At 44.5% G+C, this 27799-nt stretch overlaps 1 protein-coding gene across 5 annotated transcripts in view; it reads left to right on the forward strand.

The window, feature by feature from the left end:
• Nucleotides 1–27799, forward strand: part of LOC112228568 (cytospin-B) — a 195012-nt gene that overhangs the window by 66663 nt on the left and 100550 nt on the right. For all 5 annotated transcript variants that reach the window (XM_024393993.1, XM_024393992.2, XM_024393991.2 and 2 more), the window contains exon 3: nt 586–721. In XM_024393993.1, coding sequence (XP_024249761.1) covers nt 586–721 — 136 coding nt within the window. The remainder of the gene's footprint in view (nt 1–585; nt 722–27799) is intronic.

Consider the following 27799-nt stretch of genomic DNA (forward strand, 5'->3'; position numbering starts at 1 on the left):
AGATAGCAGATGTTTGAAGTTGGTGAGGGAGATAAAAGTCTCCGACTTCAGCGATTTTTGCAATTCGTTCCAGTCACAGGCAGCAGAGAACTGGAACGAAAGGCGGCCAAATGAGGTGTTGGCTTTAGGGATGATCAGTGAGATACACCTGCTGGAGCGTGTGCTACGGGTGGGTGTTGCCATCGTCACCAGTGAACTGAGATAAGGCGGAGCTTTACCTAGCATGGACTTGTAGATGACCTGGAGTCAGTGGGTCTGGCGACGAATATGTAGCGAGAGCCAGCCGACTAGAGCATACAGGTCGCAGTGGTGGGTGGTATAAAGGTGAAATAAAAAATTGTTACGCGCATCAGCGCTTCATGGGACTCAACTGGAGTCTATTACTTTATTGATTGCCTCCTCTATATTTGTCACTTCCTCAGTTTCTTCCCCGTGTCTACATTAGTGTCGTTTCGTTCCCCCGTCCAGACGCTGTTCTTGTTTTGTTATATGTCCTTTTGTCCATTAAATCTTCACTCCCTGTACTTGCTTCTCGTCTCCCAGTGTCTGTCCTCACAGACTGTATGTTGTATGTGTGTCTTATAGCTGAAGAGAGCCAGTAGTGATGACACCCTGGCCAAGCCTGCCCTGGGGGCAGTAGCCACAGGCTCCCGAATGAAGAAGACTGTCACTACAGGGGCCATCTCTGACCTGGCCGACGCGAGACCTCGCAGCCTCTCAGGTAGGGGACCATAGACCATAGGGCTGGCAGTTAGCCTAGTGGTTAGAGTGTTGGGCCAGTAACCGAAAGGTTGCTGGATTAAATCGCCGAGCTGCCAAGGAAAAAACTGTTGTTCTGCCCCTGAACAAGGCAGTTAACCTGCTGTTCCCAGGCCGTCATTGTAAATAAGAATTTGTTCTTAACTGACTTGCCTAAATAAAGGTCCAATTTAAAAAAATAGATCAGTACACACAGACCACACACACAAGACTCATCATAATTGTTTATGGTTAAATTCAAATGTATTATTTATGCAATGTATTCATAGTAAAATAACAACTTAATTTATCACATTTTATCTAATCTTATCTACTACTACTACTACAACAATGTAATTCAACATGGGTACAGTGCATTCACATTACTTCATTAGAAAAGAGCCACTGGTTTTAGAACTCACACCCAAGCCTTTCTCATCTCTTCTTGTATGAGTCTATCTAGGGTCTCTTTCACTGTCACTCTGTAAAAGAGAAACCTGTGCCTCACCTCCTTGTACAAGTCGACCAGGCGGCTCTGCTTCTGCTCAGGGAGGTGCTGGCTGTGCTCAAGGATCATAGCCATGTGTCTGAGCTGATACGTCCAGTACGGCTCGCACTGACAGAGACCCGGGCTGTTTGCCTCCATCTGTGCTATGCATGCCATTCATGGTCCAGCCTGTACATATTACTGGATATACAGATGTAGGATCTTAATTTGATCACACTTTTGTAGTGTATTCAAGGTTTAAAAAGGCTTCTAAAGTTTGTAATTTCCACTTTAAATGTCAGACTTGATTTGCCCTAATGGAAAATGAATCCAATAATTATAATCCACATAATAGTTCACATTTTCTGTTGCTGCAGGATTATATTCCTGCCATAGCAAACTGGCTCAAATTAAGATCTGTGGCCTCCCGAGTGGTGCATTGATCTAAGGCACTGTATCGCAGTTCTAGTTCTGCCACTAGAGATTCTGGGTTTGAGGCCAGGCTCTGTCGCAGCCCGCCACGACCGGGAGACCGATGGGGTGGCACACACGTCGTCCGGGTTAGGGGAGGGTTTGACCGGCAGGGATGTCCTTGTCCCATCGCGCATTAGCGACTCCTGTGGCGGGCCGGGCGCACAGTGCACGCTGACACGGTCTCCAGGTTGGTTGGATTGTGTTTCGGAGGACGCACGACTCTCGACCTTCGGCTCTCCCGAGTCCGTACGGGAGTTGCAGCAATGAGACAAGACTGTAACTACCAATTGGATACCACGAAATTGGGGAGAAAAAGGGCTAAAAAATAAAATAATTAAAAGTGGATCGATCATAGCAAAAGCAAATCAGACTTGTAGTCCTGGGGTTGTTGCCACCAAAACGGAGTTCCAATCAACATTTACGGCTAACTACTAAACATTCTAAACTTAAACATTCCATTGAAGTTGTTCTATTCAATTGTGATATCATCTTATTCAAATATCAGTGTATTCGTATGATTTAGAATCACCATGGAAATTAAATAGAATGGTTTTAAATCAACACGGACTCTGAGCAACAAACATTCAAAATTCAAACATTCTATCATGCTTGGTTTGATAGATGCGGTAAAAAAGTCAATGGAATGCAGACCATTGACCAGATTGGCGCACATTCAACAAATCTGATCTAACTAAGTGGAAAATTACAGGCTTCATCTTTAAGTGGGAGAACTTGCACAATTGGTGGCTGACTAAATACTTTTTTGCCCCACTATAAGCTAGTTAGCATAGCTAGCATACAGAAATTGGTGATGTTGGTAATTCATTTTTAACTGTAATGCAGTTGACTGGTGACGAGTACATGAACATGTGTTGGATTTGACTTCCATACAAGCATTATACTCCGATTTCTACCTCAACAGTGTGAAGTACACAGAGACAGAAGGTATTCAGACCCCTTGACTTTTTCCACATTTTGTTACGTTACAGCCCTTTTCTAATATTAATTAAATTATTTTCCCCCCTTATCAATCTAACACAATACCCGATAATGACGAAGCAAAAACAGGTTTGTAGAAAATTGAGCAAATGTATATAAAAAACTGAAATATCACATTTACATAAGTATTCAGACCCTTTACTTTTTGAAGCACCTTTTACAGCGATTACGCTACAAACTTGACACACCTTTATTTGGGGAGTCTCTCCCATTCTTCCCTGCAGATCCTCTCAAGCTCTGTCAGGTTGGATGGGGAGCATCGCTGCACAGCTATTTTCAGGTTTCTCTCCAGAGATGTTTGATCGGGTTAGGTCCGGGCTCTGGCTGGGTCACTCAAGAACATTCAGAGACTTGTCCCAAAGCCACTCCTGAGTTGTCTTGGCTGTGTGCCTAGGTTCATTGTCCTGTTGGAAGGTGAACCTTTGCCCCAGTCTGAGGTCCTGAGCACTCTGGAGCAGGATCTCGCTTTCATTTGCTACATTCATCTTTGCCTCGATCCTGACTAGTCTCCCAGTCCCTGCTGTTGAAAAACATCGTCACAGCATGATGCTGCCACCACCATGCTTCACCGTAGGGATGGTGCCAGGTTTCCTCCAGACGTGACACTTGGCATTTAGGCCAAAGAGTTCAATCTTAGTTTCATCAGACCAGAGAATCTTGTTTCTCATTGTCTGAGAGTCCTTTAGGTGCCTTTTGGCGAACTCCAAGCGGGCGTCATGTGCCTTTTACTGAGGAGTTGCTTCCGTCTGGCAAGGCTACCATAAAGGCCTGATTGGTGGAGTGCTGCAGAGATGGTTGTCCTTCTGGAAGTTTCTCACATCTCCACAGAGGAACTCTGTAGCTCTTTCAGAGTGACCATCGGGTTCTTGGTCACCTCCCTGACCAAGGCCCTTCTCCCCCGATTGCTCAGCTTGGCTGGGCGGCCAGCTGTAGGAGTTTTGGTGGTTTAAACTTCTTCCCTTTAAAAATGATGGAGACCACTGTGTTCTTGGGGATCTTCAATGCTGCAGACATTTTTTGGTACCATTCCCCAGACCTGTGTACAATTATTTTGACCTCATGGCTTGGATTTTGCTCTGACATGCATTGTCAACTGTGGGACCTTATATAGACAGGTGTGTGCCTTTCCAAATCATGTCCAATCAATTGAATTTACCACAGGTGGACTCCAATCAATTTGTAGAAACATCTCAAGGATGATCAATGGGAACAGGATGCACCTGAGCTCAGTTTCGAGTCTCATAGCAAAGGGTCTGAATACTTATGTAAATAAGGTATTTCTGTTTTTTATTTGTAATAAATTAGCAACATTTTCTAAACCTGTTTTCGCTTTGTCATTACAGGGTATTATGTATTTAATAAATTTTAGAATAAGGCTAAAACATAACAACGTGGGAAAAGGGAAGGTGTCTGAATAGTTTCTGAATGCACTGTAAAGAATAGCCTAAATGTAGGGTACTTTTGCTGGGGAGCAATGAGGAGATTTGAGATCTTTCCCCCATGGCCCTTTTCCCCACGAGTTTCCATGGCAATTCCATTGTTTTGGTCGAGTTCGATTTACCTCTTTACCCCATCTATTGTTGATATTGCACCACACACACTTACAATCACAGTTCCCTTTTACTTCCTCTTTTATTGTTAACCTTATAAAACAATTTTCCACCTGAAAATAAAATTTAAACTCTGGGTCCTTCCTACATAGAGTAAATGAATGGCCAAGTATCAATATTATTCTGATATATCACTGCTTCCTATCAAATATTGTAGTTGGCTTCTTATATGCTCAGTCGCCTGTCTGTGTGAAATAATCACACACAGTGCGGTGACGTACAGGTCAAAAGTTTGGACACTCATTCAAGGGTTTTTCTTTATTGTTACTATTTTCTGCATTGTAAGGAGCAATAGTGAAGACATTAAAACTATGAAATAGCACATATGGAATTATGTAGTAACCAAAAAAGTGTTAAACAAATCAAAACAGATTTTAGATTCTTCAAAGTAGCTACCATTTGACTTGATGACAGCTTTGCACACTCTTGGCATCCTCTCAACCAGCTTCACCTGGAATGTTTTTCCATCAGTATTGAAGCAGTTCCCACATATGCTGAGCACTTGTTGGCTGCTTTTCCTTCACTCTGCAGTCCAACTCATCCCAAACCATCTCAATTGGGTTAAGGTTGGGTGATTGTGGAGGCCAGGTCATCTGATGCAGAACTCCATCACTCTCCTTGATCAAATAGCCTTTACACAATCTGGAGGTGTGTTGGGTCATTGTCCTGTTGAAAAACAAATGATAGTCCCACTAAGCGCAAACCAGAATGCTGTGGTAGCCATGCTGGTTAAGTGTGCCTTGAATTCTAGATAAATCAGTGACAGTGTCACAAGCAAAATACCCTAACACCATCACACCTCCTACTCCATGCTTCACGGTGGGAAACACACATGCGGAGATCATCTGTTCACCTACTCTGCATCTCCCAAAGACCCAGCGGTTGGAACCAAAAATCTCAAATTTGGACTCATCAGACCAAAGGACAGATTTCTACCGGTCTAATGTGCATTGCTTGTGTTTCTTGGCCCATGCAAGTCTCTTCTTCTTATTGGTGTCGTTTAGTAGTGGTTTCTTTGCAGAAATTCGATCATGAAGGACGGATTCACACAGTCTCCTCTGAACAGTTGATGTTGAGATGTGTCTGTTACTTGAACTCTGAAGCATTTATTTGGGCTGCAATTTCTGAGGATGGTAACTCTAATGGACTTAATGGACTTTAAACCCTTGAATGAATAGGTGTGTCCAAACTTTTGACTGGTACTGTAAGTAATCAAATCAAATGTATTTATATAGCCCTTCTTACATCAGCTGATATCTCAAATTGCTGTACACAAACCCAGCCCAAAGCCCCAAACAGCAAGCAATGCAGGTGTGGAAGCACGGTGGCTAGGAAAAACTCCCTAGAAAGGCCAAAACCTAGAGAGGAACCAGGCTATGAGGGGTGGCCAGTCCTCTTCTGGCTGTGCCGGGTGGAGATTATAACAGAACATGGCCAAGATGTTCAAATGTTCAGAAATGACCAGCATGGTCAAATAATAATAATCACAGTAGTTGTCGAGGGTGCAGCAAGTCAGCACCTCAGGAGTAAATGTCAGTTGGCTTTTCATAGCCGATCATTAAGAGTATCTCTACCACTCCTGCTGTCTCTAGAGAGTTGAAAACAGCAGGTCTGGGACAGGTAGCACATCCGGTGAACAGGTCAGGGTTCCATAGCCGCAGGCAGAACAGTTGAAACTGGAGCAGCAGCACGGCCAGGTGGACTGGGGACAGCAAGGAGTCATCATGCCAGGTAGTCCTGAGGCATGGTCCTGGGGCTCTGGTCCTCCGAGAGAGTGAAAGAAAGAGAGAATTAGAGAGAGAATACTTAAATTCACACAGGACACCAGGTAAGACAGGAGAAGTACTCCAGATATAACAAACTGACCCTAGCCCCCCGACACATAAACTACTGCAGCATAAATACTGGAGGCCGAGACAGGAGGGGTCAGGAGACACTGTTCACACTGGAGACCTGATTCACACCTGAGTCAATGCTTTGTTGAAATACCTTAGGCAGCGATTACAGCTGTAAATCTTTCGGGGTGAGACTCTAAGAGTTTTCCACACCTGGATTGTGCAATATTTGCCCATCAAAATTCTTCAAGGTTGTTGATCATTGCTAGAAAACCATTTTCAGGTCTTGCATTGATTTTCAAGTAGATTAGGGTCAAAACTGTATCTCGGCCACTCAGGAACATTCACTGTCTTCTTGTTAAGCAACTCCAGTGCAGATTTGGCTTTGTGTTTTAGGTTATTGTCCTGCTGAAAGGTGAATTAATTTCCCAGTGTCTGCTGGAAAGCAGACTGACTGAACCAAGTTTTCCTTTAGGATTTAGCCTGTGCTTAGCTCCATTCCATTTATTTTTTTCCTGAAAAACTCCCTTGTCCTTAACAATTACAAGCATGCCCATAACATGATGCAGCCACCACTATGCTTGACAATATGGAGAGTGGTACTCGTGTTTTATTTGCCCCAAACGTAACACTTTGTATTCAGGACAAAAAGTGAATTGCTTTGCCAATTCTTTTGCAGTATTACATTACTGCTGCCTTGTTGCAAACAGGATGCATGGAATTTTTAATTCTGTAAAGGCTTCCTTTTCCCTCTGTCAATTAGGTTAGTATTGTGGAGTAACTACAATGTTGTTGATCCATCCTCCATTTTCTCCTATCACAGCCATTAAAAACTCTGTAACTGTTTGGCCTCAAGTCACTGAGCGGTTTCCTTCCTCTCCAGCAACTGACACCTGTATCTTTGTAGTGACTGTGTGTATTTACACACCATCTAAAGTGTAATTAATAACTTCACCATGCTCAAAGGAAATATTCAATTTCTGCTTTTTACATTTTTTGTAATAGGTGCCCTTCTTTGCGAGGCATTAGAAAACCTCCCTGGTCTTTGGGGTTGAATCAGTGTTTGAAATTCACTACTCGACTGACGGACCTTACTATAACAATACAGGGCGAGACCCAGATGCAGACACGGGAGGCAGATGGTTTGAGTCTCTGATACTTATTATAATCCAAGGGGCAGGCAAGAAACAGGTCATGGACAGGCAAAAGATTAGAAACCAGGTCAGAGTCCAGGAGGTACAGAGTGGCAGGCAGGCTCTAGGTCAGGGCAGGCAAAATGGTCAAAACTGGGAGGACTAGAAAAACAGAGATAAGGAAAAAGCAGGCGCACGGAAAAACACGCTGGTTGATTTGACAAGACGAACTGGCAACAGACAAACAGAGAACACAGGAATAAATACCCAGTGACTAATGGGGAAAACAGGTGACACCTGAAGATGGGTGGAGACAATCATAAAGGCAGGTGAAAAAGATCAGGGCGTGACACTTACAGATAATTGTATATGTGGGGTACAGAGATGAGGTAGCCATTCAAAAATAATTTTAAACACTATTATTGTACACAGAGTGAGTCCATGCAACTTATGTGACTTCTTAAGCAAATTTGTACTCCAGACCTTATTTAGGCTTGCCATATCAAAGGGGTTGAATACTTATTGACTCAAGACATTTCAGCTTTTCATTTTTAAGTCATTTGTCAAATTAAAACATAATTACACTTTGACATTATGGAGTATTGTGTGTAGGCTACTGAAAAAAAATCTAAATTTAAACCATTTTAAATTCAGGCTGTAACACAAAAAAATGGGGAAAAGATCAAGGGGTGTGAATACTTTCTGAGGGCATGGGGTTATAGGGTGAAATGTCCCCTGATGGACACTAGAGGGCCATAGATCATCACTCTGATTTGCCTAACTGCTCAAGGTCCAGAACACAAGCCGCCACTTTCCCCGAAATCCCCTCTTTATTTTCCATAACTGTTCTGTGTCTCGCTGGCCTGTTGGGATGCAGGTAGTTGTCTTATGACTCTTAATGTTTCTGGGGCAAAACCTGACACAGTGAGTGGACATTCTTATCGTCTGCCCCTCTAACAACCCCTGATTAGCTCTCTGAACTGTGGCCATTTGTTCTGTCATGATATAGAAATTAGGACTTATTTTTCAATAGCAGCTATAATGGAAAGGGAAAGAATGCTCATCATTGTTCTCTTTTGAGAGATTTTAATTATTTTGATGTTTTACTGTTCGTGTGTGTGTGTGTGTGTGTGTGTGTGTGTGTGTGTGTGTGTGTGTGTGTGTGTGTGTGTGTGTGTGTGTGTGTGTGTGTGTGTGTGTGTGTGTGTGTGTTAGGGATTGTCAGTCAGTCACATGGGTGAAAATGAGGCGCTGGAACAAAAGAACACCCAGTGCTCAGTATGTTTGACTGTGTTTGAAACTCAACAACAACCTCAGCAAATTAACCCGATACTCTGTCATTGTGACAGTATAATACTGTAACTGTATCACACTTTCACCCACAGGACACATACTGGACACATCAATCATGAAGATAGATCTCTCAATTACAGCAGTCATCCATTTTAGGCTGCATTTTCTAAACATTTTGGCTATTTTACTTTGCTCAGACTTTTGTTCATCACACAGTTAAACCAGGCTCCACTCCTCTAATTAATTTGTGTGAATAACAAACTAAACACTTAGGCCTAGCTGTTATATAAACCCTGTCTGTGTTTTGACTGAACTAAGCATAAGGTCTTTGAAAGTAGAATTAAAAAGTGGAATGTTTGATTGTTTACAGGGTCCCAGTCTGAAGTATGTTGTTGCTGCTGATGCTGCGTCAGAGGAGGTTACTTCTTTATACAGCCTGTTGTTGTTTAGTCTGCTGCCTGTCTGTCTTTGCTGCTGTTTTTGCTTGACTAGCTGCTCATTTCAACAGAAAACGTGTAGGTGCGTGTGCATGTGCTGTGCCTACCCTCCAGTGTGGGTGTGGCTGGCCAGGCAGGGCATAACTGAATTAACTGAGCAATATTTAGTCTTACAATGTGGAGGAATGCTGTGCTATTTCATGGGTTTGGCAGCATTGTGTGTGAATACCACTGAATAGGGTGGAGCAGCCAGGGGCTGATCACACTAGGCCTACTTTAACTATCTCTGACTGACTGGCTGACTTTACCTCAGGTTAAGGTTGGTAGAACTCAGTAGACTTGTTTTTCTGCCTCAGCTCTAGCTGTTCCTACTGTACTGTATACGTTGGGAAGTGTTCTGAATTCCATACATACAGGTTTGAGGCATATACGGTGGGGCAAAAAAGTATTTAGTCAGCCACCAATTGTGCAAGTTCTCCCACTTAAAAAGATGAGAGAGGCCTGTAATTTTCATCATAGCTACACTTCAACTATGACAGACAAAATTAGAAGAAAAAAATCCAGAAAATCGCATTGTAGGATTTTTAATGAATTTATTTGCAAATTATGGTGGAAAATAAGTATTTGGTCAATCACAAAAGTTTATCTCAATACTTTGTTATATACCCTTTGTTGGCAATGACAGAGGTCAAAAGTTTTCTGTAAGTCTTCACAAGGTTTTCAACTCCCTCCAAAGATTTTCTATGGGGTTGAGATCTGGAGACTGGCTAGGCCACTCCAGGACCTTGAAATGCTTCTTACAAAGCCACTCCTTCGTTGCCCGGGCGGTGTGTTTGGGATCATTGTCATGCTGAAAGACCCAGCCACGTTTCATCTTCAATGCCGTTGCTGATGGAAGGAGGTTTTCACTTAAAATCTCACGATACATGGCCCCATTTAAAATATAAAAAAATGTTATCCTTTATTTAACTAGGCAAGTCAGTTAAGAACAAATTCATTCTTTCCTTTACACGGATCAGTCATCCTGGTCCCTTTGCAGAAAAACAGCCCCAAAGCATGATGTTTCCACCCCCATGCTTCACAGTAGGTATGGTGTTCTTTGGATGCAACTCAGCATTCTTTGTCCTCCAAACACGACGAGTTGAGTTTTTACCAAAAACTTCAATTTTGGTTTCATCTGACCATATGACATTCTCCCAATCATCTTCTGGATCAGCCAAATGCTCTCTAGCAAACTTCAGACGGGCCTGGACATGTACTGGCTTAAGCAGAGGGACACGTCTGGCACTGCAGGATTTGAGTCCCTGGCGGCGTAGTGTGTTACTGATGGTAGGCTTTGTTACTTTGGTCCCAGCTCTCTGCAGGTCATTCACTAGGTCCCTCCGTGTGGTTCTGGGATTTTTGCTCACCGTTCTTGTGATTTTTTTGACCCCACGGGGTGAGATCTTGCATGGAGCCCCAGATCGAGGGAGATTATCAGTGGTCTTGTATGTCTTCCATTTCCTAATACTTGCTCCCACAGTTGATTTCTTCAAATCAAGCTGCTTACCTATTGCAGATTCAGTCTTCCCAGCCTGGTGCAGGTCTACAATTTTGTTTCTGGTGTCCTCTGACAGCTCTTTGGTCTTGGCCATAGTGGAGTTTGGAGTGTGACTGTTTGAGGTTGTGGACAGGTGTCTTTTATACTGATAAGTTCAAACAGGTGCCATTAATACAGGTAACGAGTGGAGGACAGAGGAGCCTCTTAAAGAAGAAGTTACAGGTCTGTGAGAGCCAGAAATCTTGCTTGTTTGTAGGTGACCAAATACTTATTTTCCACCATAATTTGTAAATAAATTCATTAAAAATCCTACAATGTGATTTTCTGGATTTTTTTTTCTCATTTTGACTGTCATAGTTGAAGTGTACCTATGTTGAAAATTACAGGCCTCTCTCATCTTTTTAAGTGGGAGAACTAGCACAATTGGTGGCTGACTAAATACTTTTTGCCCCACTGTATAATGATGAATCCCGTTAGGTCACGCTTGCCTCTTTGTCTATGATGAATTACACGTGTTAAAGTATATTAATGGCTTCCCGAATACCTGGACATACAGTACCAATCAAAAGTTTGGACACACCTACTCATTTAAGGGTTTTTCTTTATTTTTACTATTTTCTACATTGTAGAATAATAGTAAAGACATCAAAACTTTGATATAACACATATGGAATCATTTGTTTAACACCCCAAAAGTGTTTAACAAATCAAAATAGATTTTAGATTCTTCATAGTAGCCACCCTTTGGCTTGATGACAGCTTTGCACACTCTTGGCATTCTCTCAACCAGCTTCACCTGGAATGCTTTTCCAACCGTTTTAAAGGAGTTACCACAAATGCTGAGCACTTGTTGACTGCTTTTCCTTCACTCTGTGATCCAACTCATCCCAAACCATCTCAATTTGGTTGAGGTCGGGTGATTGTGGAGGCGAGGTCATCTGATGCAGCACTCCATCACTCTCCTTATTGGTCAAATCGCCCTTACACAGCTTGGAGGGTGTCCTGTTGAAAAACAAGTGATAGTCCCACTAAGCACAAAGCAGATGGGATGGCGTATTGCTGTAGAATGCTGTGGTAGCCATGATGGTTAAGTGTGCGTTGAATTCTAAATAACTCACAGTGTCACCAGCAAAGCACCGTCACACCTCCTCCTCCATGCTTCACGGTTGGAACCACACAAGCGGATATCATCCGTTCACCTACTCTGCGTCTCACAAAGACATGGCAGTTGGAACCAAAAATCTCAAATTTGGATTCATCAGACCAAAGGACAGATTTCTAATGTCCATTGCTTGTGTTTCTTGGCCCAAGCAAGTCTCTTCTTCTTATTGGTGTACTTTAGTAGCAATTCAACCATGAAGTTCTGATTCACCCAGTCTCCTCTGAACAGTTGATGTTGAGATGTGTTACTTGAACTATCTATATGAAGCATTTATTTGGGCTGCAAGCTGAGGTGCAGTTAATTGCTCATTTGGAAACTGGTAACTCTAATGAACTTATCCTCTGCAGCAAAGGTAACTCTGGGTCTTCCTTTCCTGTTGCGGTCCTCATGAGAGCCAGTTTCATCATAGCGCTTGATGGTTTTTGTGACTGAACTTGAAGAAACTTTCAAAGTTCTTGAAATGTTCCCGCATTGACTGACCTTCATGTCTTAAAGTAATGATGGACTGTCGTTCCTCTATGCTTATTTGAACTGTTCTTGCCATAATATGGACTTGGTCTTTTACCAAATAGGGCTATCTTCTGTATACCAACCCCACCTTGTCAAAACACAACTGATTGGCTGAAACGCATTAAGAAGGAAAGAAATTCCACAAATTAACTTTTAACAAGGCGCACATGTTAATTGAAATGCATTCCATGTGACTACCTCATGAAGCTGGTTGAGAGAATGCTAAGAGTGTGCAAAGCTGTCAGCAAGGCAAATAGTGGCTACTTTGAAGAATATCTCATATAAAATATTTGTTTAACATATTTTTCGTTAATACATGATTCCATATGTGTTATTTCATAGTTTTGATGTATTCACTATTATTCTACAATATAGAAAATAGTAAAAAATAAAGAAAAACCCTTGAATAAGTAGGTGTGTGCAAACTTTTAACTGGTACTGTGTATGACCAAGGACATTCCAGATTTCTGCTAGTGATGAATTGTTGGTAGGCCTAACCATCAGTTTGGTTCTGTTTTGAATCAGCTGTGTCAGTAGTATATTTGTGAATAGCTTCATCCATCAAACCTCAACAAATAGTAGGCCTACAGTTAGTATTGGACGGACATAGATTTGTGTACAGTAACCATATTGTCTTAGCATTTCCTTTTAAAATCCCACTGTGGTAGCAGACTAGCAGTGTTTGTTTATCGAGCCCCATCCATACAGTGTTTGCTAATTGCTAATTCACATCTCTTTAGTTCTGTTGTATGGAGGAAAACATTTATTTTCTCCATTTAACAAAGGGCTTCTGGGAGCTGAGTGAAAGTGTGAAACCAAGCAAAAAGTGTTGTGCAGAATATCATTCTCAAGTTGTCACACAATGAATCCCCGATTGGCTTTTAAATGTATCAAGGAGCTTTAATTAAATAATTTTGTTTTGAAGGTTTTCACACCACAGGATAGAAATGAGATTTGTATATTTTGTGTCCTGCCTGTATAATGTTTTAATTTGGCAACTTCCTAAATAATTCCTTACTATTCAGCTTCCAGTCCAATGTTAGAGGGACGGATTTGTTTAGATCAACACTTGAAAAGCACTCTGCAGCTTAAGGATGAGTGCACCGAGTACACTTAGCCTTGTTATGTAATCGCAAGCTGCACCAGTCTATTCCCCCAGGAAAAGATGTTGTAGTCAAAATAAGCTAAGTTGGCCTTTATATAAAGGTTGTTTTGCACCCTTATTATCTATTTTAGATAAAAAGCAGCAGTGTGAGAGATGTTGTATTCTCCAGAGACAGATGGGGTATTTCTTTTTACCCACAGGGATTTCATGTTTGAGTTTGTACTTGCATCAACCAAACCAAATCGTTTATGTGTCCAACAGGGAAAAGACAGAGGATTTCAGCTGACTAGTGCCCTAACATACAGTGCCTTGCGAAAGTATTCGGCCCCCTTGAACTTTGCGACCTTTTGCCACATTTCAGGCTTCAAACATAAAGATATAAAACTGTATTTTTTTGTGAAGAATCAACAACAAGTGGGACACAATCATGAAGTGGAACGACATTTATTTGATATTTCAAACTTTTTTAACAAATCAAAAACTGAAAAATTGGGTGTGCAAAATTATTCAGCCCCCTTAAGTTAATACTTTGTAGCGCCACCTTTTGCTGCGACTACAGCTGTAAGTCGCTTGGGGTATGTCTCTATCAGTTTTGCACATCGAGAGACTGAAATTTTTTCCCATTCCTCATTGCAAAACAGCTCGAGTTCAGTAAGGTTGGATGGAGAGCATTTGTGAACAGCAGTTTTCAGTTCTTTCCACAGATTCTCGATTGGATTCAGGTCTGGACTTTGACTTGGCCATTCTAACACCTGGATATGTTTATTTTTGAACCATTCCATTGTAGATTTTGCTTTATGTTTTGGATCATTGTCTTGTTGGAAGACAAATCTCTGTCCCAGTCTCAGGTCTTTTGCAGACTCCATCAGGTTTTCTTCCAGAATGGTCCTGTATTTGGCTCCATCCATCTTCCCATAAATTTTAACCATCTTCCCTGTCCCTGCTGAAGAAAAGCAGGCCCAAACCATGATGCTGCCACCACCATGTTTGACAGTGGGGATGGTATGTTCAGGGTGATGAGCTGTGTTGCTTTTACGCCAAACATAACGTTTTGCATTGTTGCCAAAAAGTTCAAATTTGGTTTCATCTGACCAGAGCACCTTCTTCCACATGTTTGGTGTGTCTCCCAGGTGGCTTGTGGCAAACTTTAAACAACACTTTTTATGGATATCTTTAAGAAATGGCTTTCTTCTTGCCACTCTTCCATAAAGGCCAGATTTATGCAATATACGACTGATTGTTGTCCTATGGACAGAGTCTCCCACCTCAGCTGTAGATCTCTGCAGTTCATCCAGAGTGATCATGGGCCTCTTGGCTGCATCTCTGATCAGTCTTCTCCTTGTATGAGCTGAAAGTTTAGAGGGACGGCCAGGTCTTGGTAGATTTGCAGTGGTCTGATACTCCTTCCATTTCAATATTATCGCTTGCACAGTGCTCCTTGGGATGTTTAAAGCTTGGGAAATCTTTTTGTATCCAAATACGGCTTTAAACTTCTTCACAACAGTATCTCGGACCTGCCTGGTGTGGTCCTTGTTCTTCATGATGCTCTCTGCGCTTTTACCGGACCTCTGAGACTATCACAGTGCAGGTGCATTTATACGGAGACTTGATTACACACAGGTGGATTTTATTTATCATCATTAGTCATTTAGGTCTACATTGGATCATTCAGAGATCCTCACTGAACTTCTGGAGAGAGTTTGCTGCACTGAAAGTAAAGGGGCTGAATAATTTTGCACGACCAATTTTTCAGTTTTTGATTTGTTAAAAAAGTTTGAAATATCCAATAAATGTCGTTCCACTTCATGATTGTGTCCCACTTGTTGTTGATTCTTCACAAAAAAATACAGTTTTATATCTTTATGTTTGAAGCCTGAAATGTGGCAAAAGGTCGCAAAGTTCAAGGGGGCTGAATACTTTCGCAAGGCACTGTACTTAATTAGTGGGTAGAAGACATTCACTGCACTTAGCTAACTCAGAGATAGACCAACATGGCTGAATAGAGATCGAGAAAGAGTCATCATGTTATTGGCTACATTGTATAGCTGGGGATGATAAACTGAAAATTATAGACACCGACCATACAGATGACTTATCGCAGGCAGAGATGTGGTAGAGAAATGTGAAGTTTGAAATGAAATAAGTTTGCTAATATGGGTGATTGTTAATGATTAGTGGCTACAACCATCAAAGTAGTATAGTAGTAAGAGTTTAAAGGATAATTTAAAACACTGTGGTGCACATTAATGTTATAAACGTATCACTCTGTTTATTCATCAATTCAGGCAATGTATTGCAATATGGATTTTCGTCCATATCGCCTAGCTCCACTACATTGGCTATAGCATGAGCTATAGCATGACTATTATCCAGTCTAACAATCACTCAAGTCAACAACTAGAATGGACCTATCATGAGCACATGCTTAGCATACTCCACCCAGCAGGCTGTATTGTGTTGTGTTCTATGTGTCTATGTCTATCTGCCTCCTCCACACCAGCGAGTACCTGTTGAGACAGATTAACCTGACAGTCAGTGGACAGGTCAGACAGGTCTGAAGAAAAAATCCCATTAGGCATGATCATGTGATGAAGGAGTGTTAACCTAGTCAACCATGTATACAACCTGGGTTGACAGTTGAGGCCTACATAATGGTTATGATATAATGATGGTGGTTGAAAGGAACCCAAGCAAAAGGATGTTGATTGACACACCTTGGGTGTTTCTCAATATGCATACTGCCTTGCTCCACACTCATGCTTCGAATGCATTCTCCGACAATGTTCTCTTGAGTAAGTTCTTGTGAGGACGAGAGTGTGGAGAATGCATAAAACATTACATTTGATAAGCACCCTACTGTATTACCTCACGCTTCACCTCCCCATTCACTGAACCTTCTTCTAGCCAGGACAGTGGCAACAATAGATGAAACAAGATATATGTTACGGAGTCTAGTTGATAGGTAATCGACTAGCCGGACTGTTCCCCGGACTCCAGTTGTAGGGATTTGTACAATGCACAAACAAGGCTATTGAACCTGACATTGGTGTCTGTCTTTATTCCTTTATCCAACATATCATACAGAAACATGGTGTCAGAACTGGCTCGGAAAACACACGTTTGTTATTTTTGTAGCTAAGTACAGTATAGGCGCAGTTACGTTCCATATGCGAACACACGCCGTTTCCTACTCACAACACTGATCAACTCGTTGTTAGCTGGCTAGCTAGCATCACTACCTACTTCGATGACTGAAGGCAAAGAAATCTCATATTCCATTGCTATGGCAGCGAACATTCCGCCACCAAATCCCGTGGTTCTCACAGGGGACTGGAATACTAATTGGGACAACTTCAGGGATGAATTCGAGGACTATGCGCTGGCGACCGGTCTACAGGAGAAACCCAACGAGGTACAAGCTGCAACTCTGAGGAGTTTAATGGGCAGCGAATGCAGGCATATCTACCGGCACAATCTCACCTTCACAGCACGACAACAGTGTGATGCAAAGGCTATATTGGATGCATTGGAGAATTACTTCAAACCCGCCAGAAACGTAATTTACAAGCGGTTCGTTTTCGGAAGCTGCAAACAGGAAGAGGGTGAGTCAGTACACAACTTTGTAACCCGTTTGAGAGAGAAATCCGCCACTTGTGAATACGGGGGATTGAAAGATGAATTGATTCGTGACAAAATAGTGCTGGGAATTGCAAATGAGGATACACACCGGCGTCTACTGAGAGAGAGAGACAACATTAGTAACTGCCATCGAAATGTGCCGCACTGCTGAAGTCACTGACATGAGAATGAGAGCAATGGAAATCGAAACCCCACGCTCCGACGTTGATACTGTTCACGCTGTTGCTAGGCAGACATTCAGACTAAACCAATCGAGGCAGAGCAATTCACCACGAACGGTGAACACATAGAGCCCCGTAGCATGTAAATACTGTGGGAATACACACACACGTGTCAAAGAGCACTGCCCTGCCTACAGAAAACCATGCAGAGCTTGTGGAACTAATAATCATTTTGCAAAAGTGTGTCTCAAAAGCAAAAGAAGGGTGAGTGAGGGCAGCATTCACTGTGTTGATGATGTCACTCAATGTTCAGAGCTGAACAGTGAAAGTGACATTTACATGCATGAATCCATTGGGGCTGTACACTCAAGAGGGAAGAAATGGTTTGTGACACTACGATTACACAACAAGCAACAACAATGTCAACTGGATTCTGGTGCTACATGCAACGTAATGAGCTACAAAGACAAAATCAATCTGGCACCTGACACACATCTATTGCCCAGCGATACTAGACTAAAGCTGTACTCAGGAGAGCTAATGAGCTCTATGGGCACCTTTGAGACTGAATGTGTTATTCGGGGACGCAAACACAAGCTGGAGTTTGAGATTGTAAAAACCAGTCAACATCCTCTCCTCTCAGGCTCTACATGCGAACGCCTGGGACTGATGCAGTTCACTGTACCAAATGACCTGCACATTGTGGATCATGTCCAGCATGGACCCCTGTCCAAAGAACAACTACTCAGCAGATATGACGATGTATTCAACATGCCCGTTGATTCTGTGCCTGGGGAGGTACACTTTGAAGTGGATGAGAGCATCACTACAGTCCAATGTGCTCCTCGCAATGTGCCCATTGCAATGAAAGTGGCTGTGAAGGCCCAGCTGGACAAGTATGAGGCCGATGGCCACATGACATCTGTGACTGAACCAACTGACTGGATCAGCAATATGGTCATAGTGAAAAAACCAGAGAAGCTGAGGGTCTGCATCGACCCAAAGCATCTGAACCAAGCACTGAAACCATCCCACTACATCATGCCGACACTAGAGGATGTCCTCTATAAGCTTCCCAAGGCCAGGATTTTCACCTTGGTGGATGCCCGAGATGCATTCCTTCAATGCATGCTGGATGAAGAAAGCAGCCTCATGACTACCTTCTGGACCCCCTGGGTCGGAAACGCTGGCTCAAGCTCCCGTTTGGTGTCTCAGTGGCGCCTGAGATATACCAACGTAAGCAACACGAGTTACTGGCTGGGCTCAAGGGCATTGAACCCATCGCCGATGATGTCCTGATCGTAGGCTGTGGTGACACAGACGAAGAAGCAGAACGCGACCACGATGTGAAGCTCCTGGCACTGATGGAACGCTGCCGATCAGTTAAGCTTCATCTTGGCCTGAAGAAGCTGCAGTTCAAGGTGAAAGACGTCCACTTCCATGGCCACATTCTCTCAGCAAAAGGCCTGAAGCCGGACCCAGACAAGGTCAGAGCGATCCTCGACATGCCAAACCCGTCTGATGCAAAAGGAGTACAGCGTCTCATCGGCTTTGCAAACTATCTTGCAAAGTTCATGCCACACCTATCAGCAGTCTGTGAGCCTCTGCGCCGGTTGCTAGACAAAGACACACCATGGCACTGGCTACCCAAGCACGAGGCCGCAGTGCAGGAGATGAAATCTCTGGCTTCATCCATGCCAGTGTTGCGCTACTACGACGTCATGAAGCCTGTCACAATCCAGAGCGACTCCAGCCAAAGTGGACTTGGATGCTGCCTTATGCAGGAAGGCCAGCCCATTGCGTTTGCCTCGAGAGCGCTCACCCCCACCGAACAAAACTATGCACAAATTGAGAAAGAGTGCCCCAGCATCGTCTTCTCCTGCCAGTGATTCCATCACTACTTATATGGGCGAGACCTGGTCATCGCTGAAACTGACCACAAACCACTCATTGCCATATTCAGTAAACCTCTCCTCAACGCGCCCAAGAGGCTTCAAAGCATGCTCCTGACTCTGCAAAACTACAGCCTGAAGGTCATTTACAAGCCAGGACCAGAGATGTACATCAGCGACACACTGAGCAGGGCAACAACACAATGCAGAGGCAGAGGCACTGTCTATCAGCGGCAGGCCATCCGTTTGCTACAGCAGGAACAACAAGATGTTCAACAGATCAATCAGGCAGACTACTTAAACGTCACAGATCACCGCCTAGCCCAGATAAGGCAACACACTGACAAGGACAAACACCTACAGTCACTGAAGTCCATGGCTCTCGCAGGTTGGCCATACCTGAAAGAGGAGACACCTTTCACAGTGAGAGAATACTGGACCTTTCGAGATGAGATCAGCGTGCAAAATGGCATCTTGTTCAGAGGTCAGAAGGTCATTATTCCCAAATCACTACGTCCAGAGATGCTTACCCGCATACACTCAAGTCACGTTGGAGGTGACGCATGCTACCGCCAGGCTCGTGAAACATTATACTGGCCAAACATGCAAGCAGAAATTAAAGACTTTGTCAGCAACTGTACAACATGCAACGAGTACGCTCATGAACAGCAAAAGGAAACCATGATGTCACACAAACTGCCCACAAGGGCCTGGCAAATCGTCAGCATGGACTTATTCAGCCACAGACAAAAGGACTATCTTCTCATCGTTGATCACTACTCTGACTTTTGGGAAATTGAACTGCTCCCTGACTTGTCTGCAGAGACGGTCATAAAGCGCTGCAAGGTCAGTTTGCAAGGCAAGGTCGGCCTGACAAGGTAATCACGGACAATGGCCCACAATTCACTGCACAGTTCAAGCGTTTCGCCTCAGAATGGGAGTTTGACCACGTGACCTCCTCTCCAAGACACCCAAAAGCAAATGGCAAGCAGAGGGAACACCCCCCTATCCACATCGATGGAACAGTAGTGGAGAGGGTAGCAAGTTTTAAGTTCCTCGGCATACACATCACAGACAAACTGAATTGGTCCACTCACACAGACAGCATCGTGAAGAAGGCGCAGCAGCGCCTCTTCAACCTCAGGAGGCTGAAGAAATTCGGCTTGTCACCAAAAGCACTCACAAACTTCTACAGATGCACAATCGAGAGCATCCTGGCGGGCTGTATCACCGCCTGGTACGGAACTGCTCCGCCCTCAACCGTAAGGCTCTCCAGAGGGTAGTGAGGTCTGCACAACGCATCACCGGGGGCAAACTACCTGCCCTCCAGGACACCTACACCACCCGATGTTACAGGAAGGCCATAAAGATCATCAAGGACATCAACCACCCGAGCCACTGCCTGTTCACCCCGCTATCATCCAGAAGGCGAGGTCAGTACAGGTGCATCAAAGCTGGGACCGAGAGACTGAAAAACAGCTTCTATCTCAAGGCCATCAGACTGTTAAACAGCCACCACTAACATTGAGTGGCTGCTGCCAACACACTGACACTGACTCAACTCCAGCCACTTTAATAATGGGAATCGATCGGAAATGATGTAAATATATCACTAGCCACTTTAAACAATGCTACCTTATATAATGTTACTTACCCTACATTATTCATCTCATATGCATACGTATACACTGTACTCTATATCATCGACTGCATCCTTATGTAATACATGTATCACTAGCCACTTTAACTATGCCACTTTGTTTACATACTCATCTCATATGTATATACTGTACTCGATATCATCTACTGTATCTTGCCTATGCTGCTCTGTACCATCACTCATTCATATATCCTTATGTACATATTCTTTATCCCCTTACACTGTGTATAAGACAGTAGTTTTGGAATTGTTAGTTAGATTACTTGTTGGTTATTACTGCATTGTCGGAACTAGAAGCACAAGCATTTCGCTACACTCGCATTAACATCTGCTAACCATGTGTATGTGACAAATAAAATTTGATTTGATTTGATTTACACTCACCTAGATGAGCTGGATCACAGTCCAGGCCTAAGGGTAAGGGGCGCAGAATTGAGACATGGGCCAACTGAAGGTGAGGCTTCTACCCCACCAAGCTCTCCAGCTCGTGCCCCTAATCCTACCCCTGTCAGAGCGAATACTTACTCACGGGTGGGTCGGCTGTGCAAGCCACCGGACAGGCTTACTCTGTAAGCAAGGGACTGTTAACTTGCCCTCGGTTAATTAAAATATATATATTTTCTTAAATAATTAAATTTAAAAAGGAAGATGACAACTGAAGTAAAAAGAAAATGTTATGCTTTTTCTATTGTTATGACCTGACTGTTAAGAACTTAATGTTGTGCCTTTATGTTTGCACTTTCTATTGAAAAGGATGATGTTACGGAGTCTAGTTGATAGGTAATAGACTAGCCGGACTGTTCCCCGGACTCCAGTTGTAGGGATTTGTACAATGCACAAACAAGGCCATTGAACCTGACATTGGTGTCTGTCATTATTCCTTTATCCAACATATCATACAGAAACAATATACACAAAGCAAATGTTTTCATAATTATCAGCTAGATATGTGAATCGTAGTAATCTAGTTAGCCAGCTAGTTAAACAGGCAAAAATGACCTACAACTAATGTTATGCAAGGTAGATGTACATTTTTCGTGGCTTGCTTGTTAACGAGTTAGCCCTGTTGACTTACCCATTCACTGAACCGTCTTCCAGCCAGGCCACTGGCAATAGAGACAAAACAAGATATACACAAAGCAACCATTTCAATTCATAACAATCAGCTAGCTATATCAGCTAGCTATATATGTTTCCTGTTACACTCCTTGCTTATGGCATAGACTGCAGACCAAATTTAAACTTGAGACTCTTGTTCCCCTTGCCCGTTTTAAATATTTATTGGAGGATTTGTATTTTTGTATTGCTTGTAACTGCTTCGGGTAATGCAAGTTAGGAATAACCTATGTGTAAATGTAACAATCTGCTGTTGTTTGTATTTTTTTGTTTTCTGTGATCGTTTTGTTTGTGTTGTGTAATTTCTTAATCATTGTACCTAAATTGTATGTGTAAACATGTATACGCCGGGCCCAGCTGTAAAAGTGACATTGGTCTCAGTCTGTGTTCCTTGTTGAAATGAAAGGTATTATAATTGTCTACATTGATTTTTAAAAATTCATTTTAAGGGGTTGCGTCATATTTCTTTGCGTACTTTCCGTTGAAGCTTGCATCGATGCATACCTCTAAATATGTACAAACGGAGTACGCACTCGAGAAGTGCCCTCCATGCTCTGTTTCGCATACTTTGATTTGGACTCATATTCCGGCCCTCCCGTGCTCCCAATTTGCGTGTTCAGGGTACGGTATTATGCATTATGAGAAACACCCCTTCTTTTCTGAGATGTCAATGTTCTAGGTGAATGGAATAAGGCGGAGTCAGGCGCTGGACACAGGTATGAGTAAAGCCATGATATTTTCTCAAATTAATCAATAATCAAACAAGGATAAACATAAACAATCCAGATCACGTACACCGAACCACTTGACAAAAACAATCACGCACAACACAAAAGGGGAAGCCAGAGGGTTAAATAAGGAACACTGATTATGGAATAGAAACCAGGTGAGTATAATGAAGATGAAACAAAACGAAAATGAAACATGGATCGGTGGTGACTAGAAAGCCAGTGACGTCGACCGCCGAACGCCACCCGAACAAGGAGAGGGGAAGTTGTGACAGTACCCCCCCCCCCCACACCACCCCTTGACATGCTTGCCCCAGCAGCGTGCCGACACCGGCCTCGGGGACGACCCGGAGGACGAGACGCAGGGCGACCCGGATGGAGACGGTGAAATTCCTGCAGTAAGGACGGATCCAGGATTTACTCCACCGACACCCAGCATCTCTCCTCCAGACAGTACCCCTCCCACTCCACGAGGTACTGGAGGCTTCTCGCCCGACTCCTTGAATCCATGATGGCTCACACCGTATACGCCGGGGCCCCCTTGATGTCCAGAGGGGGCGGAGGAACCTCCCGCACCTCAAGACTGCTGGAGCGGACCAGCCACCACCGGCCTAAGGAGAGACACATGGAACGAGGGTTTAATACGGTAATCAGGGGAAGTTGTAACTTATAACAAACCTCGTTAAGTCTCCTCAGGACTTTAAATGGCCCCACAAACCGCGGACCCAACTTCCAGCAGGGCAGACGAAGGGGCAGGTTTCGGGTCGAGAGCCAGACCCGGTCCCCTGGTGCATACACTGGGGCCTCACTGCGATGGCGGTTGGCACTCGTCTTCTGCCGCCTGATGGCCCGTTGTAGACGCACATGGGCAGCGTCCCATGTTTCTTCTGAGTGCCGAAACCATTCATCCACCGCAGGAGCCTCAATCTGGCTCTGATGCCATGGTGCCAGAACCGGCTGATAACCCAGCACACACTGAAAAGGTGATAGGTTAGTGGCGGAGGGACTTCTGGGCCAAGGGATGAAATCCGCCCACTCCCCCGGCCGGTCCTGGTAATAGGACTGCAGAAACCTACCCACATCCTGGTTAACTCTCTCCACCTGCCCGTTACTCTCAGGGTGAAAACCTGTGGTGAGGCTGACCGAGACCCCCAGGCGTTCCATAAACGCCCTCCAGACTTTAGACGTGAATTGGGGACCCCGATCAGAAACTATATCCTCAGGCACCCCGTAGTGCCGGAATACGTGAGTGAACAGGGCCTCCGCGGTCTGTAGGGCTGTGGGGATACCGGGCAAAGTAAGGAGACGGCAAGACTTAGAAAACCGATCCACATCAGACGGAACGTACAGATGCCCGCTCGATGTCTGCGTCCACCACCCATACCACCAGTGCCACCAGGCAAACAGCCGGAATTATGGGAGTGGGATCCACGGACCGCTCCTCTGTGTCATACATCCGGGACAGCGCGTCTGCCTTCACGTTCTGGGAACCTGGTCTGTATGATAGGGTGAAAACAAAGCGGGTGAAAAACATGGCCCACCTCGACTGGCGAGGGTTCAGCCTCCTCGCCGCCCGGCTGTACTCCAGATTAAGGTGGTCAGTCCAAATGAGAGAGGGTGTCTAGCCCCCTCAAGCCAATGTCTCCACGCCTTCAGAGCCCCGACAACAGCCAACAGCTCCCGGTCCCCCACATCATAGTTCCTCTCCGCCGGGCTGAGCTTCTTCAAAAAGAAAGCATAGGGGCTTTAGTGGCGTACCCGAGCGCTGAGACAGCACAGCTCCTATCCCAGCCTCGGACGCGTCCACCTCTACTATAAATGCCAAGGAGGGATCAGGATGAGCCAGCACGGGAGCCAAGGTAACAGAGCCTTCAGGTGACTAAAAGCCCTGTCCACCCCAGCTGACCACTGCAGTTGCACCGGTCCCCCCTTCAGCAAGGAGGTAATGGGAGCCGCTACCTGACCAAAGCCCCGGATAAACCTCCGGTAGTAGTTGGCAAACCCTAAGAGCCGCTGCACCTCCTTAACCGTGGTTGAGTCGGCCAATTACGCACGGCTGAAATGCGGTCATTTTCCATCTCCACCCCTGACGCGGAAAAGCAGTACCCTAGGAAGGAGACGGACTGTTGGAAGAACAGACATTTCTCAGCCTTGACGTATAGGTCATGCTCCAACAGTCGACCAAGCACCCTGCGTACCAGGGACACATGCTCGGCACGTGTGGCGGACTATATTAGAATGTCATCTATATACACCACCACACCCTGCCCGTGCAGGTCCCTGAAAATCTCATCTACAAAGGATTGGAAGACTGAAGGAGCCTTCATCAACCCGTACGGCATGACGAGGTACTCATAGTGCCCAGAAGTGGTACTAAATGCTGTCTTCCACTCATCCCCCGCCTGGATACGCACCAGGTTGTAAGTGCTCCTGAGATCCAATTTTGTGAAGAAGCTCGCCCCGTGCAATAACCCTGTCACACTGGCTATGAGAGGTAGCGGGTAACTGTACTTTACCGTGATCTGATTAAGACCTCGATAGTCAATACACGGGTGTAAACCTTCGTCCTTCTTCACAAAAAAGAAACTCGAGGAGGCAGGTGAAGTGGAAGGCCGAATGTATCCCTGTCCCAGAGATTCGGTGACATATGTTTCCATAGCCGCCGTCTACCAAGAGATTTATCGCACAATCCCTCCGTCGATGGGATGGTAATTGAGTCACCTTCTTTTTACAGAAGGCGAGTGCCAAATCGGCATATTCGGGGGGAATGTGCATGGTGGAGACCTGGTTTGGACCCTCCACCGTAGTTGCACCTAAGGAAACACCTACACACCTCCCTGAGCACTGATGGGACCATCCGTTTGAGAGCCCTCTGTTGCCACGAAATAGTGGGGTCATGTGAGCCCAACCAGGGAAGGCCCAACACAACAGGAAACGCAGGGGAGTCGATCAGGAAGAGACTAATTCTCTCCTCATGACACTCCTGCGTTATCATACAGAGTGGAGCTGTGACCTCCCTAATTAGCCCCGACCCCAAAGGACGACTATCTAAGGCATGTACAGGGAAGGGAACATCAACAGGAACAATAGGGATCCCTAATCTACGTGCAATGGAACGGTCCATAAAGTTCCCAGCTGCGCCTGAATCGACCAGCGCCTTATGCTGGGAATGCGGGGAAAACTCAGGAAATTCTATATACAACCACATGTGCGCAACAGGGAGTCGGGTGCCTACTCACCTTGGATGATCCCCAGCGCTCTGCCTGCTACCTCGACTCCCTGGGGAACCTCCCCAGCACCGACCAGCAGTGTGCCCTCTGCGGCCACTGGGGTCCCAGGGAATGGTCCCCCTCATAGCAGCACCTCCCAGCTCCATCGGCGTTGGATCGGAAGTGCTGGGGGATGGAAACGACGGACCCCGATCCGGACGTCCGCGGGAGGCCAACAGGTTAAGGGTGGTGTCCCTGCAGGCTAGCTCCCTACGAACGTCCTCGCGTAAACTACACCTGTAGTGGTCGATCAGGGCTCGCTCATCCCATCCCGTGCCGGCGGCCAGAGTTCGAAAGTCCAGCGTTGGCCCATTCAAGTACTTTACTTGTCAGACAGGAGATGAGGGCGTTCACACATCGACATCGAGGAAGATTGTTGTGGGAGCTGGGGTGATGATGATGGGGTTGCCAGAAAACCCCTCTCTCCCATCTCTCCATAGTTTGCAGCACGCAATCCATGGCAGTACCGAGACACTGCAACATAGTCGCGTGTTGCTGGACATGCTCCTCCACAGGTAGAGGAGGGCTGGGTGCACCTGCTGACTCCATTCTGTTGGCGCATGATTCTGTCAATGTTCTTGGTGAATGGAATAAGGCGGAGTCAGGCGCAGGACACAAGTATGAGTAAAGCCACGATATTTACTCAAATTCAACAATAATCCAACAAGGGTAAACATAAACAATCCAGATCACGTACACGGAACCACTTGACAAAAACAATCACGCACAACACAAAAGGGGAAGCCAGAGGGTTAAATAAGGAACACTGATTATGGAATAAAAACCAGGTGAGTATAATGAAGACAAAACAAAACAAAAATGAAACATGGATCGGTGGTGACTAGAAAGCCGGTGACGTCGACCGCCGAACGCCACCCGAACAAGGAGAGGGACCAACTTCGGCGGAAGTCATGACATGAGATGAGATATCAGGCAGGGAAAATGTAATATTTTAATATAGATTTGCCTTGTGGTCTGATATTTAAACGTATGATGTGATCTTATATTTTGAGTGAAATATCTGTGTTTTATCTTGATGTATTGATGAGGATATGCAAGGACAATGCTTAGAGTTTAGTGAAATCTACTGTAGCTTTTGAGGATTTGTACCATGCTGTCAGTCACAATGAATGAAAGATGGTTATGTTCTGTATGTGCTGGTGGAGGTAAATTACCTCTATTGATTTTATGTCAACGTATTATTTTCTTGATTTACTTGATCTTCTCACCACCTTGCTCTGTGGTAAGTATTTTGTACCAAAGCCAGTTTTTATTGCTGGATTATGTAACTCTCAGCATTGTCGTGTTAGTCTTGTAAACTCCATTCTGCTCCTATTCAGGCAATCTGGACCTGCAAGGCTTTGAGCCACAGTTTTCATTACCTTAGCATTGTTCAGACTTGTCAGACATTACACATGTTCTATACATCAAAATCTGCTTTCATTCGTGATGTTTGATGTTGGCTTTGATGTTTCTTCCAAATACCAGATTGAACATTTTATTGAAAGATGTTTCACTTGTTCTATGTAGTCTATGTGTGAGCGTGTAGTAGGCTACTCTCTCAAATGCCACAGTTTAAAGGCAAGTTATGCATCAGCCATGCCTGTCTTACACTGTTCCAACAACGTGATTCATTAGTTTGTGCATACCGTACTATCACCTAACTAGTTAAGGCAAAATGTTAGGCTACATTCTTGTGAGGTAGTGATAGAATCCCAATGTCCTTGGAGGTATGAATAAATTAACTTGATGTCACTCTGCTTATTTAGTAAAGTGACATCCTTTTGTTGTGATCATCACACCAGTGTCATCTAGAGACCATGACTCCACTCTCTGCTGTCCCTCTCCATCTGCTGCTAAGAACCAGCCAGAGCCTGTCCCAAGTCCCACAGCTCCTGAGAGAGAGAGAGAGAGAGAGAACAGATATTTATATTCACACTGTGCCATCAGACGAGGGTTTAACACCACAGCCACGTCCAGATGACTTATTTAAGCACTTCATCAATATCTA

Source organism: Oncorhynchus tshawytscha, linkage group LG30 (assembly GCF_018296145.1).
Source record: "Oncorhynchus tshawytscha isolate Ot180627B linkage group LG30, Otsh_v2.0, whole genome shotgun sequence".
Classification (NCBI taxonomy): domain Eukaryota; kingdom Metazoa; phylum Chordata; class Actinopteri; order Salmoniformes; family Salmonidae; genus Oncorhynchus; species Oncorhynchus tshawytscha.